The following is a 15276-nucleotide window of genomic DNA, read 5'->3' on the forward strand; positions in this document are numbered from 1 at the left end:
TTATGATTACATTTTGTATACAAATCTATCAGAATAATTTTATCATTTCTTGCCTTTGAAAATGAAAATCGTTGAGGTCTTTTTTTGTAGAAAACTATATAGCCACTGCACTGCCATTAATGCACTTTTATAAACTAAACAAGGCCAAGGCTTAAGGAAAAAAAAAAACACACACAACAAAATCCTCTTCCTCAGCTCATTAATCAAGAGCATTTTCAAAAGGACATAAGAAACACAGTGAACATTAGGTTATTCCACATCACGAGTTCCCGAGCGTATTTCCTTAATGTCACTGCTTCCTATTTCCCAGCCCAGTTCAACGGAGGCCCCAGAGAACTATGGTATTTACCGCAGGATTTCCCCATAGTGCTTCCCCAGAGACTCACACTATCCCTAGATCCTTTTTTTTTAACTGGAGAGAAAGAGGCGAGTATGATGACACAGTGCTTCAGTTAATAAGAAGGAAAAATAGCAATTATCAGCTGTGTAATCCTCTTTTGCCTAGACCCTTTGAAAGCTTCATAATGGTTTAAAGGTGCCCTGCTAAATCATTTCCAAATACTTGCTTCTTTAAAATATAAGACGACCAAAATTTTGTTTTAGGTAGTTAAAAAATATGTTTACAAAATGTTAATTCTGATACTCCTGTGTCCATATGTAAGAAGCATCCTGAAGTTTCCTACCAAAAATATAAAAGATGTCTATGGGTCAAAACTGGCAAACAATTGCCTAGTGCCAGCCTGAAAAGCAACGCCAACAGGAAGTGTAATTCCACCGCTCCCTCCAGCCTGGCCTCTTTGGGACTCTTCTAATGAGCAGCCATCACACCAGCCCACCTATGGTCTCCGTACCTGTTCAAGGCAGGCCAGCAGTTCCCAGACAGCCACTGTAGAGGAAGCCCAAAAAGTTCTGGGCAACAACTTGCTGCCACTGGACACAACTACTAAAGATGAGCCACGGTCAGCCCTGAGTGACTCGGCGGTTTAGCGCCACCTTTGGCCCAGGGCGTGACCCTGGGGTCCCAGGATTGAGTCCCACATCGGGCTCCCTGCATGGAGCCTGCTCCTCCCTCTGCCTGTGTCTCTGCTTCTCTCTCTCTCTCTTTCTTTCTCAGGAATAAATAAATAAAATGTTTTTTAAAAATAAAATAAAATAAATAAAGATGAGCCACACTTGAATACCTCAAATTTAGGCAAATTAAGCTACTCTACCAGATACATTTTGAAAAATGTTGAAAATAATATTTATCTCCAGATAGAACAACAAGGTTTTCAAAACACAGTGCTGGGGTGCCTGGATGACTCAACGGTTGAGTGTCTGCCTCTAACTCAGGCCATGATCCCAGAATCCTGGGATTGGGTCCTACATTGAGCTCCCCATAGGGAGCCTGCTTCTCCCTCTGCCTGTGTCTCTGCCCCTCTCTGTGTGTCTCTCATGAATAAATAAAAAGTAAATCTTAAAAAAAAAAAAAAAGCCCACAGTGGTAAATACATACACAAGAATGATCTGGCCCCTCAGGCCACCAGGATAGAAGGTGCCCTGTGCTCTGGACAGTTTCACGAAGCCATTGTGTAGACTGCTCTATAGAACACATAGACCTGTGCAGCCCCCTTCTCCCCTGACAAAAAGCCAAAACAAAACAAACCCTCTCAAATAAGGTCAGGAAACTTTTGCCTACGCAAAATTTAAAAAGATTATTTCAAAGCACAAAACTCAAGAGGCTTTAATATGCTAATCTGCACTGTGAATTTCTAAGAAGCAGTAGACTGTTGGATGAGTTGACTTTGCCTGGTGGCATCAGTAGGGCACTGTGACTTCCATGATACCTTTGGCATCTTCTGGATAGATTACGAATCAATTCACAGAAGTACAACCAACTCAACAGTTGATAATAAATGCACAAGAAGTCTGGAGATAACTAAATCCAGGTTCCTCGTTTTAGTCAATACCTCTTTCCTTTTACTAGGTTTTCATCAAAGCCTTCAACACTGAGTAAAAGAACAATGCACACATAGCTAAGGCCAAATAACAGATGTGATGAGAAAAATAATGAAAAAATTCTGGGACTGGCCATGATCCAAACTAGGAAAATAGCCTGAAAAAAGCCAAAAGATATTTTCCATTTTATTTGCCTAAATTCCATCTACCTGAGTGACATTATCAAGGAAAAAAACTGTTAGGGATTTTTTAATATACTAATTATCTTTCAATCAGGCAAGTTATTTTCCACTCCCTAAAAGGGCCTATTAAGGAGACCCTACAGACTACCTCTCCAACCACACAGAGTTTGCCCAATGAGTGAAGATGAGGAGATTCCCCCTTAATGTGGCCTCCTCCCTCGTCCAGAGCATTGCATTAGATGGAGCAGATGTGTTCTCCCTAAAATACAAACATATAATTCCTGAAGGTCCATAAAGACTTCTGGTTGTAGACACTTGCTGGTTCCTTGAAAACCTAAAGTGTACTCAGTTAATGTAGGAAGAGGAAAGTACTCCACAGAAGAAAAAAATAAAAGAACAAGCAAGGACAATTATCCACATCCCAAAAAAAACAAACACTGTGCCAAAAGATTCCAAGATGGCCACAAGGGCAAAATTACCATTTCCAGGCAACAATAATTTAGTGCAGTGGATCAATTACAGTCATGCCAAGATGATACCTATATTGGACTTAAAAACAGATTAAAAAGCAAATTAAATAAGATAGTAAGTGAAATTCTAGTAATTGCAAATCTGTGAATGCACAACAATGAAATTATGTACTTTGCAGACCTTGGAATTCAAGGCACTTAGGATGATAAAGATTTGGTATGAAAAACAAAAGAACCCTAACTGCATTGTCTGAACACATTTCTTAAAAAATCAGTGACCTCCACTCAACATTTGTACTTCAAAAATTCATATTTTACTCTATGATGAATCTTCTAGAACACTACATTCTCACTTGTGGAGGACAATCATTTTTTTTGTATTCCACACTTACAACAACATGGAGATGTTGACTTCATCTTAACTAGAAACCTCTATGGCGTTTTGAAAATCTCAGTTAAGTGTTATTAATATCAAGGTAAGACTGGAGATATCGTATGACAGATGTCTTAACTCCCTCTCTGTGTAGCACCCCATTTCATCAATGATATATTATTCCAGACAAGGAAAAAATAATACAATTCATGAGCCACAAAGAGATTATTTTTTGCAAGCAAAAATGAAGTGAAAGATAGGATAATGATTTGTTTTTCATTGCTACTCATCTCATCAAAATTAAAGAAAAAGTTAAATTAAGCTTAACTGAGAGAAATGCCATCATGAAAAGAGACACTACATATAAATGGACAACATAAGCCAAAGTAAATAATGATGATAATATATTCCCAGCATTCCATTCTCAACAGGTTTATGATTTTAAATTTTTTCATAATGTTTAGTACCAAAACCTATGAGAGTGTTTTCTATGGACTTATTTACCCTACTTGGGCAGTATCTGAACAAAATACATTATCAGGAGAGAATGTATTTTTTCTCCAAATGTCAAATTTTATTACAGTCAACAGATAAAAATATAAAAAGGTCACATCCCTAGAGACAAATAAATACCACAAGGATTTTAAAATTACTTCATTCTGACACCAAATTCCACAAACAGTAGAGACAGCCACATTTTTATTAAGAACGTGAAAAATTCAGTGTTACTCACAAGAAGAGTTCCATAACTGAAAAGGAATTCTTCTGTTACAACTTGAGGTCGAAATACCTGTGTGATGAGAGTTTCCATAGATTAAATCCTGAAAGCCAGGTATAAGAAAACAAAATGAAAATGTTTTATCTGAGAGGGATCCCTGGCTCAGCGGTTTAGTCCCTGCCTTCAGCCCAGGGCATGACCCTGGAGTCCCGGGATCAAGTCCCGCATCAGGCTCCCTACATGGAGCCTGCTTCTCCCTCTGCCTGTGTCTCTGCCCACCCCCCCCCACCCTCTCTCTCTCTCATGAATAAATAAGTAAATCTTTAAAAGAAAAAAAAAAGGAAAGAAAATGTTTTGTCTGAGTTGATGTCTCTTAGATTCAGTGTACCAAAAAGGTAGTCATATTTATATGTTTTTCTTCCTAATAAGACAGTACCTGAGAAGTTACGAGATGAAGCACTATAGGCATCAGAGGTAGATACAACTTCAGCTGTTTTGCTTGGACCGTCGAAGGGTGTTTACGACCAGAAATATTGGCCAAGGCATTAAGAATGTCACCTGCAAAGCAGATCCCAGAGCACATGTGAAGATTACAGACCACAAATACTTAGGGACCACCAGTCACTGCCTGAACACTGATGGGATTGCTGTGGTAATTACTCTCCAAATGAAAGAAGTGGGTAGGGGCTGTGTTATTTTATTCACAGAAAGATTATAATAGAAAACTGTGGCCTCTGAGAACACAATGAATACAAGCTGGTTCCTCCATCTAGCAATGGAGTATCTAGCAATTTTAAATCGATTTTATAGTAATGGTTTTAGATATGATTATTCTTCCTTTTCCTTTTTTGTCTTTTCCAAATTTTAACCACAAGCACTTCTCATTTCTATAAACAGAAATTATAAGTGAGGGGTATCTTGGTGGCTCAGTTGGTTATGCATCGGACTCTGAAATCTCAGCACAGATCTTGACCTCAGGATCATGAGTTTAAGCCCCACATTGGACTATAGGTCCAGTCTACTTAAAAAAAAAATTATAAGTGAACAGATTACAGATTGCAATTTTTAATAATAGAATAGGATGATAGCAAAACAAAGATCAATTCCCGAAACTTCCCACTGGATGATAAGTCCAATCATAAATAAAACTTGTGATGTAGACATCTGAATCTTAGCATCACATCCTAAAACAGGATGAGTCTGGCACAAAGAAACTCAACTACCATTTGACCAGACTGTAGCCTTCAAGTCAAAGTTTTATAAAAGGTTACAATTAAAAAAAAAAAAAAAGCTCTATTTTCAATCATTAACACACACACACACACACACAAAAAAAAAAAAAAACCTCAAAATATTAGTAAGGAGGAAAAAGATACTGTCAATCAGCCATGAAGATATTTTAATTATCCAGATTTATACTCTAAATTTCTGAGTCCAAAGATATTTTACCACAAGAGCTTGGACCAAATTTAACATTTTTAACATTTCTGGTATATAGCTACATCTGCTGGAAAAGCAAGGAATGGGATTTAAACAAAATGTATGCATTCCTTAGATTATTTTAATTTCTCCAAATAACAATGAAAACAAGAGATTATCTGGAATAAATGTCTTTTGCAAATTATTAGAAATTTTATTTAAAATTTTTCAAACCAAAGCAATGTGTAAACTTTGAATTGAATATAAACATTCTTTAATATTTAAACTCTAATGCCTATGGCATTTTTAAACTCTTTTAACGGTAAACAAGAGTGTGGCTGTAACCCGAAGGAAAAATTTTTTTCTTTAGAATAGGCAGAGAGAAATCTTGAGAAAAGTTACCCAAAATAAGAAGCATCAGTCCAATTCCAAGCTCTTAGAGTGCCTTCCTTGTGTTTATTTTCCAAAATTGCCAGTTCACCACAGATAAAACCTCAGGGTAACCTTTAGCCTGCTTGTTGCCTGAGTCATGCCACCGATGCAAAATAATTGTAAAAACAGATAAAGCAAATCTTGATATCTTAAAACTACACAATCAAGGAAAGGTGTCACTATGCTCACCTGTGATAAGCAAGAAGCAAGAAAAAAAAAAGAGGCAAAACCTAAAAGCCATGCACAGAAAGGCAAGCAGCAAGCGGCCTAAGGATGAGCCTCTGATTTACCCAGGATCCGCGGCAGTTCCTGCACGATGTGACGGATGAGAAGGTCCAGGCATCTGGACAGGTATTCATTGCTGCTTTGCTGCTCCTTGCCTGGAGTGGTCTTTCTGCTGTCTCTCTCGATGTACATCACCAGTCTACATACAGGAAAGTGCAAAAGATTACCTCTCATGATAAAACAGTTGATAGCATCTGTCTGAAAATGCCGCCAAGGCAAGTGTTTCCAGGGGGCACAGTCCCAATCATGCTGACATTTGGATTTGCTGCGATTTGTCAGGCACAACCTATTTCTGCCTTAGAAAAATCTAAACGTTTATGCAGTAAGAAAATAAGGCAACTTTGGATGTATCTGCCAGTGTATTACAAAATAATGCCCTGATTTCATTTAGCCTTGGCCCGTGAAAAGAAACCACATTCTTCAGATGACAGATGAAAGACAGAAAAAGGCATCTGGGCAGAAGACTGCTCTTCAAGTTTCAAAGATTCAAAGTAGAACCACAAGTTGTCTGCACTTCTGTTGGTCATCAGTACTAAACTTTGTTGGAACCTCAGGCAAGTCACATGAATTCCAGTTCCTTCGGTAAATTGTATACGTAAATCCAAAGAAAAAAGTTTCATTTCAACACTGAGCGATACAGAGAGCACACACTATATCGAAACATCTGGATTTCACATGTCCCTCTGTCTCCTAGTTTTATGATCTCTGACATTTAACAAACATGACTTCTTCAACCCACTGGCATTCAGTAAATCAATCTCTGACCAACTGTGCCTAGCCCACACCCTGGGAACATATTGGACCATCACCCTAGACACTGAGGGTGTACCCAAAAACTTTTAGGTTCACATTTCATCTGCTTTACTGGACCCACCAGGTACCCTCCCAAATGCCCACTCACTTCAATTCTCAAAAGGGCAGTGATTTCACTGATTTCATCACATAAAAGTCCCTTAATATCTCCCATGTCATCGTCCTTCTTCCCATTCCCAGCTTCATTGGCCTCACTCATACCACACAACTTCTACTTCTCAGGATTTCCAACCAACTCCTACTCTCAACTGGAAAGAGGTGGTTTTGCACACAACACACACACACACACACACACACATATATATTTATATAAAGAATACTGAAATAAAAAAAAAAGAATACTGAAATCATAATGCTTAGCATTCATGTGGCTCTTCGTAGATCTGGTCATGTATTTTGCTATTTTACTATTTTTACTTGGAGCTCTACTAGTGAACACACATGGCCAACACCAAATCAAGTTTATGTTTCCACCAGCCAGTTAATATCTTCTGTTCAAGTCCTTGATTTCCATCCTAGCCACACTTTAACAAATACAAGTCACTAATCAAAATGCAGGGAAAATACTCATGAATCAGCAAAAATGTATCAATGCTACTTAAAGAATTCACAGCACAAAACTTCTTGATGATAAGTAAACCACAGAAATGAGACCCCATGACTTCATGATAGGTAGAATCTAAGAGCTTCAGGAGATGTGTTACAATGCCTGGGAGCAGCCTGCTCAGCCAGTCAGCCTGGAGCTCCCCAGGAACAGGCAACACACAATCACTGTGGCTGGGAACTTCCAAGACAAGAGTAGCAACTCCAAGAACTTCTTAACTACTTGGCACTGTTCCCTCAGCCCAATCCAAGGAGTGAGACCTGAAAATACCAAGGATGGGGAAACTCATCTTCCTTTTCTGCCAGCCAGAGGGGTTGCCTGACATCTCCCTGCCCAGCCTTACCATCTGTCCAACAGCTTTTCTGAAGTGAAAGATTATGGCGTCTTCTCCAAGATGAGTATTTCAAACATACCCTCTAATCATAATCTCTCTTGATCCTACTTGCACATTCTTCCACTGTGACCATTCCTCAACTTCAGGGAAACTTCTAAATGAATCCATGACATTTTCTCCCAATCCATCAGCTTCCTCTTTTCTTCACTTACTTCCAACTTCGATTATATCCCATCATCTATCATTTCATTACTCTTTTGTCCTCTTTCCTTTGCAGCCATCTAGCCAAATGAACTCTGGATCAATCCAATGATCTGCTTTCTGGATGCCTGAGAGCAGGCTACTGAAGCTAAACTCTACGATAAATGTGTGGCACCACTACTGAACGGCCCAGAGCAGTATCAGCAATCTGACTACATTTCATTGGTCAATATATTCTCAGTCTATTTTCAAATTTTTCTTTTCTTCATCCCCAAGTGTTCACTCTCTCATGAGACTCTAAGCAAGTGATTTTACCTCCTATTGTACAAAGAAAATAGAAAGCATCATGAAGGAACTCTCCTTCCTAATTCTCAATATGTGCGCCTACTGTGCATTCCATCATAACCGCCTTTCCTCCCATTCCAACAATGGCCCTATCTCTTCTTCCCCCTAGGCTTTAGATTTCATTCTCTCTCACCCTCTCAGAACCTTAAAACTGCCAATTACTCATTTTCCCTTTTATATATTTACTCTCTCTCATTTAACAAAATACTTTTCATGTTCTTCTAGCAACTTCCTCATTGCCTCTCTAGACCCCTTCTTATCAAACCTCTAAAGAGAAATCTCTACCTAACACTTCCATAGCTCCTTCTACTTATTATTCAACCCACCCAAGTCTGACTCAAAAGGGCACTACTCATCACTTGCTTAAAGGTCACTGACAACCTCCATGAGATCAAATCCAGGGAATACCTGTCAACAACATTCAACACTGTTGTCACTCCTCCTGTTCCTCCATATATCATGACACCATACTTTCCTAGTTTTCTTCTCTAACTTCTTTAGTTGGTCCTTCTCTATGTCTTTGGTTGACCCATGCTGCTAAATGCTCAAGTTTATCAAGACTCAGTTCTATGGGACCCTGGGTGGCTCAGCGGTCAAGCATCTGCCTTTGCTTCAGGTCATGATCCTGGGGTCCTGGGATTGAGTCCCACATCAGGCTCCCCGTAGGGAGCCTGCTTCTCCCTCTGCCTATGTCTATGCCTCTTTCTCTCTCTCATGAATAAATAAAATCTAAAAAACAACAACAAAAAAAGATTCGATTCTAGATCCACTGCTCTTTTCTTAGTACCATTTGACCCAGGTAATCTCATTCCCACCAATGATTTGATCTTCCAATTACATATCTGCAGCCTAAACCTGATCTCTAAGCTACAGACTATTATATAGCCCACTGCTGATTTGACTTTTGCTTTTGTCTCAAAGGCATTTCAAAATCTACATATCCCAGATAAACATGATGATCATCCCAACAAACCTGGTTGTCTTTCAGAACATAATGTCCCATTATGTAAGGCATCACTCTCTACCTTATCAAACAAACCAGAAACCTAAGAGTCATCCTTATTACCTCCCTTCCTCTTACTTCCCACACCAAGTCAATCATTAAATGCTCCCTTACACTTTTCCACTCCCAGTCATGTGCAAGCTTCCATACTGCCTTCTCCTGGGCATCTATAGTAGCCTCTGAGCTACCATATATCCTTCTAACCCTTATACACCCTACATCTATGTGGATCTTGCCCATCAAGTTGCTCCTGCATATAAAGTCTTTCAATGGAATCCCACTGTCCTTAACACGGGTGTTCTTACAACTCTCTATCATGATCTTCAAGACCTATAAGGTCTGGCCCCAGACTACATCTCCAGCTTTGGCTTACTTTCTTCCTCTCCAGTTACACTGGTCTTCTTCCAGCCCCTCTCCCCCTTCCCCAGCAACAAGGTATTGCCTCTCTGCCTCCAGGGCCCTTCTATTCTCTCCTTGCCAGTGAACTCCTACACATACTTCATCATTCACTGCAATGATGTTTCCCTTAAATTAAATCTCTCAACGATATAGTCTCAGAGCACAGAATACATGAAGGCTCTTACCCAAGTACAATTTTATAATGTATTTTTGATTATCTGAAAATGTTTGTCATCCCAGAAAATTCAAAAATACCTTAGGGCAAGAACTATATCTGATTTTGCTCACCACATCTTTCTACTTCTAAGCACAGTTCCTGATATGAAATCAGTGCCCCATAAGTATTAAGCTGACTAGACACATATTGCTGTTGAAAGTACTCTAAGACTTTACCTAGTTCTCTGAAGCAATTCTTTGGTCTTTACTTTTCTCAAGATCTTTTTCTTAATTCTACTGTTTGATGTGTTTGACATTTATATTGTTGGCTTACATAAGAAGTAGAAAATGAATATTTTTAAAAAGAGCTTTTTCTCAGGAAGAGATACCATAAGTAAAATCAAAAGACAAAGGAGGGAAAAATATTCTCCCATTTGATTCATCAAAGGATGAATGGATAAAGAAGATGTGGTATACAAATACAATAGAACATTATGCAGCATAAGAAGGAAATCCTGACATCTGAGACAACATGGATGGATTTTGAGGGTACTGTGCTAAGTGAAATAAGCCAGAGAAAGAAAATACTGCATGGTAGCACTTTTATGTGGAATCTAAAAAAAACAAACAACAACAACAAAAAAAAGTCACACTCATAGAAACTGAGAGTGAAAATGTAGTTGCCAGATGCTGGAGGTAGGGGGTAATAAGGAGAGGTAGGTAAGAGGATACCAACTTTCCTCTATGAGAGCAATAAGGTCAGGGGATCTAATGTAAAACACGGTGACTATAGTTGAGAACACTATCTTGTATAACTGAAATTTACTAAGAGAGTAGAACTTAAATGCTCTCAAAAAAAAAAAAAGGTAAATCTGCAAGGTGGTGAATTTGTTAATTAGCTAGATGAGGGAGTCCTTTCACAATGTATCAAATCACCACAATCTATACTTTAAATATCATATAATTTTATATGTCATTTATACCTCAATAAAGCTGAATTTCTTTTAAAAAGATAAATTAGGGGAAATATTTCTAATTCATATCACAAAAGGTTATTTTACACATACATACACACACAGATATATATGTATCTATATACAGATATATATCTATATATCTATATCCCTGTATGTATATGTGTGTGTGTGTGTGTATATATATATATATATGCCTCCCAGGTATCAATTAGAATAAAACTAAGAAGCCAAGAGAAACAAAAATGAAGGATAGGAAAAGTAGTACACAGAGAAAATAATATAAATATCCCAAGCAAGGAGATGTTACACTTTGCCTATAATAAGAGAAATGTACAGTTGGCCCTTGAACAAGGTAGGGGTTCCCCTGGCATAGTTGAAAATCCACATAAAATTTTTGATCCCCTCACCTGAAAAAACTAAATTACTAATATTGGAACCACAATAAATCACTCTTTACTGTGATATGCAATTTACCTCAGAGATGAACTGCTGCTCAAACACGGAAGACTAGTGTCACATGACATTAAGCAGATACTCTCAACACCTGAACTCACTGCAACTGCAAAAGGAAGTAGCTACAAAATTCTTACAATAATACAATATGTGCTACAGTTAATTTTATGTCACTATGATTTAATACTGCATCATTACATTTGTTTCTCTCAACTACAAATGGCACCCTGTGTAATCTGTATAACTTTTGATAAATTTTAATATTTTTAAAAATATTTATCTACTTATTTTAGAGAGAGAGCGAGCACACACATGAGTGGGAGGAAGGGCAGAGGGCAGGAGAAAAGGGGAAGCAGACTCCCTGCTGAGCACACAGCTCTAAAGGAGCTCAATCCTAGGATCAAGATCACAACTTGAACCAAAACCTGGAGTTGGATACTTAACCAATGAAGCCACCAAGTGCTCCAAATTTTTCTACTTTTTATGATAGATTTATATGTATTTTATGGCAGTAAATAATAAAACAGACTAGTATCTACATATATTTTATACATTCATGACATACTCAATTTTTTCATTTTTATGCTATGTGCTTCATCTGTTTTTTCAAGTTTTCACAAATCTCCAAAAAAATTTCCAGTCTTATTGAAAAAATCTGCATATAAGTGGACTCACACAGTTCAAACTCATGTTGGTCAAGGGTTAACTGTATATTAAAATAACTCTTTTTTTTGCCCTCAAATGGCCAAATGCAGAAAGTTTGATAGCAAAGACTACCATCAAGACTTGAGGACACCAACACCCTAGTACTACTACTGGTGGAAGTATAACGACACAAATCCCATAGAGAGCAGGTTGGTAGTACCTTCAAAATTAAAAATCTAGCAAATCTGCCTCTAGGAAGAAATTATTACATATATACTTGTATACATGTGACACACTTATATTTTCCTGCCTTTAATAGGAAGATACTGAGGAGGAAGATGCCAAACAAAAGAGGGCTGATTGAATAAAATATGGTCCATCATTATACTGTAACTATCAAAAAAGCCAAGGAAGCTCTCTATATACTACAGGGAAAGAACAACATATAAGATACATTAATTGTTGAGTAAAACAAGCAAAGTTCAAAACAGTGTTTTTTTGTGTGTAAAAAGAGACAAATAAGATCTATCATCACATTTGCTTGGATAGAAACTACTCTGGAAGGAAACATAAACCATAAGCAACTACTAATAATGCTTAATTTTGCATGATGGTGCTCTGGGGCTATGGAACATGTGGTGGAATGTATCTCTCACTTTTGATTTTTTTTTTTTTTTTTTGGTTTTTGAACCATGGACACAAGTTATCTACTCAAACATGAAGTAATATCATTATCCTACAGAGTCCATTTTTTTAAGTCACAGGAATAAAAAGCACAGCATAGGGAACATAGCCACTGATGCCATAAAAGTGTTGTATGGCAACGGATGGGAGCTACACTTGTGATGAGCACAGGATAATGTACAGAGCTACTGAATCACTATGTCGTTTACCTGAAACTAATGTAACATTGTTTGCCAACTATACTAGGAAAAAAAAAAGACAGAAAAGTTGTTTAGGTAATGTAATTCTCAATAACACAAATGATGCCAAATGATAAATAATGCTAAGTACAGGCAAAGAGACTACTCCTCTTGGTAAGATCTATAGAGATATGCTTTCTCATAGTGCCAAGTATCAAGATGACTTTTAAAAAAGTAGTAGACCAACAATAGTACCACAGCAGTACCCTAAAAGTTTATTACAGTCCCTGGCCCATTATGATTTCTAGATTTTTTTTTTCTCCTTTCCTTCAGGAGGGTTATTTCATCTAACAATATTAAGATGGAGGTATCACCCAAACCTGTATATAATTCCCTGCAGCACTATCTAAAACTGTGATCCTCAACAAATTTATTAAACTCTTAAAAGCTTCAGTTCTTTAATTATAAATAAGATAATACTGCCTGTGTTGTAAGAGACTGCTGTGAGGATTCAATGAGCTAGTAGCCTGGAGTAGGACACACAGTCAATTCTCAAGAAATGGTAGCCAGTACTACTAATTATTGTTATTACTAATATTAATAATTATTGCTACCCCTACCACCAAACTCAAGAAACTGCTCTCTTGAGTGCATGGATCTTAAGAGAAGGATCCCAGAGGGCAAATTACTACTCAACCTACTCCCTTACTCACAAATCATCATGTTAGAAAATCTTGCCTCTAGCTTCCTCTGCATTTGGAACCCTGCCTCAAGTGATTACAATAAGAGAGTGTGTGCTGTCTTTCTGTAAAACATGTGGAAATACAGGTCATTAAAACTTTACTACTCCTTTTGATCTAAGAAAAAATGTAAACATTTCCCGTAAGGAATAAAATAGCTATCAGGTCCATTTTGTTTTAAATGAACATGCAGAACGTACTGCTATTTATTTACCCACTCTTCTACTAAAAGACATTATGGCTGCTGTCAGCTTTTTTTCTTACAGACCATTCTGCTGTGAACACTGCTGCATCTATCTCCTGGAGTACAGGGGCAAGAGTAGCTGAGGTATGTATATAGGAACAGAAGCATGAAAGTTCCACATCACTGCACTGCCCCACTGCTTCCCAAAGTGGCTGTCCCAATGTACTCCCAACAGCCAGGTAGGAGTTGCCTCTGAGTTACAAGCTCATTGATATCTACTGGTGTCAGATTTCACCTTTACCGATCTATATCTTGTGGTTTTCATTTGAATTTTCATCCTAATTAACACAGTAAGCATATTTTCATATTTCTTTGTTCATATTTCCTCTTTTGTGAAATACCTGTTCAGGTGTTTTGTTCATTTTCCCACTGAGTTTTCAATCTTTTGTTACTGACTTAGAGGCATTATTTATATGGTTTAGATTTACCCTCTTCCCCTTCTTTTTTCTTCTTTTTCTTTCTTCTCCTTCTTTTGGTCTATCCCACTGGAGTCTTCAATTCATTGGAAACTGATTTATCATATGGATTGGGAAGGAATCCAAATCCATTACTCTTTCAGGTAGATAACCACTTGCCTGGTACTAACTAAAAAGGCACTTCTAAAACTAAGTGTGAAAGAGGAAGAGTAAAATAACAAATATGTGGCAAAATATGATTCAAAAGCAACTGATCCCTGAATTACCTCCCCCTCACCCAATGAATCTAGGTGACTGTCACTGAACTGTACCCAGGCACTTACTGAAATCTGGAGGTTTATTCTCCAGAGAAAGTAAAACAGGATATTTCTAGACTGGGAGAAAGTAGACCAAATCAATGAGACCACTGCCTAAGTGCAAACATGGAGAGACTAAATGAGTTCCCACTAGGGCTTCCAGCCCCCTTCCCCACACAGGCTCCTAGGATTCTGTCAGCCAGGTCCCTGCCTTCCAGCTGATGACTAGAATGTTCTTTATGCTCTTTAGCAAAAATAGCCCAAGACAAACATATCAGAAATATTAATGCTGAAGTTTCACATTTAAAAATGCCTACACAGACGATCTTAGTGTGACACTCAAAGTCAAGAAAATTTGTCCATGTACTGAGAACTTCTAAAACAGGTTGTCATTCCTTCAACTCTTAACTATGACCAGACCAAACACTGCCACTTATCTGCAGGTATGATTTTGCTTGACATTATATATTTGCTGATATTCATCTGTATGTACTCTTTTTCATTGTTGTATAGTATTCCAGTATATGGACCTACCACAATTTATTCATTGCTGATGGATGTTGGAGCTGTTTCAATTTATGAACAGTGCTAAGAATATCTTATGCTGGCACATGTAAGCATTTCTATTGGGTCTACACCTGTAAGCAAAATTGCTGGATCACAAAGTATTCCTAGATTCAGTTCAGTAGACACAGCTGTTGATCAGTTTTCCAAACTGATTCTTAGGAAAATTTACATTCCAAGAGGCAAATATAAGAATTATAGTTTCTCTACATTTTTGCCAAAATCTGCATGATCAGGCTCTATAATTAGAGCCATTCTGGTGGGTATCCATTGGTATGTCATCACAATCCAACTGAATTTTCCTGATGACTAACAAGGTTATGCATCTTTTTGTGTGTTAAATGGCCACTTGGAAATGACTTTTGTAAACTTCCTGTTTAAGTCTTATGTTCATTTTTAATTAAAT

At 37.7% G+C, this 15276-nt stretch overlaps 1 protein-coding gene across 1 annotated transcript in view; it reads right to left on the bottom strand.

The window, feature by feature from the left end:
- The window catches only part of ULK4 (unc-51 like kinase 4), a 590170-nt gene that overhangs the window by 368076 nt on the left and 206818 nt on the right, over positions 1-15276 (bottom strand). The window contains exons 23-25 of the mRNA XM_055321719.1: positions 5823-5956; positions 4118-4239; positions 3697-3753 (exon numbers count right to left, since the gene is read on the bottom strand). Coding sequence (XP_055177694.1) covers positions 3697-3753; positions 4118-4239; positions 5823-5956 — 313 coding nt within the window. The remainder of the gene's footprint in view (positions 1-3696; positions 3754-4117; positions 4240-5822; positions 5957-15276) is intronic.

Source organism: Nyctereutes procyonoides, unplaced genomic scaffold (assembly GCF_905146905.1).
Source record: "Nyctereutes procyonoides isolate TBG_1078 unplaced genomic scaffold, NYPRO_anot_genome, whole genome shotgun sequence".
Lineage (NCBI taxonomy): Eukaryota > Metazoa > Chordata > Mammalia > Carnivora > Canidae > Nyctereutes > Nyctereutes procyonoides.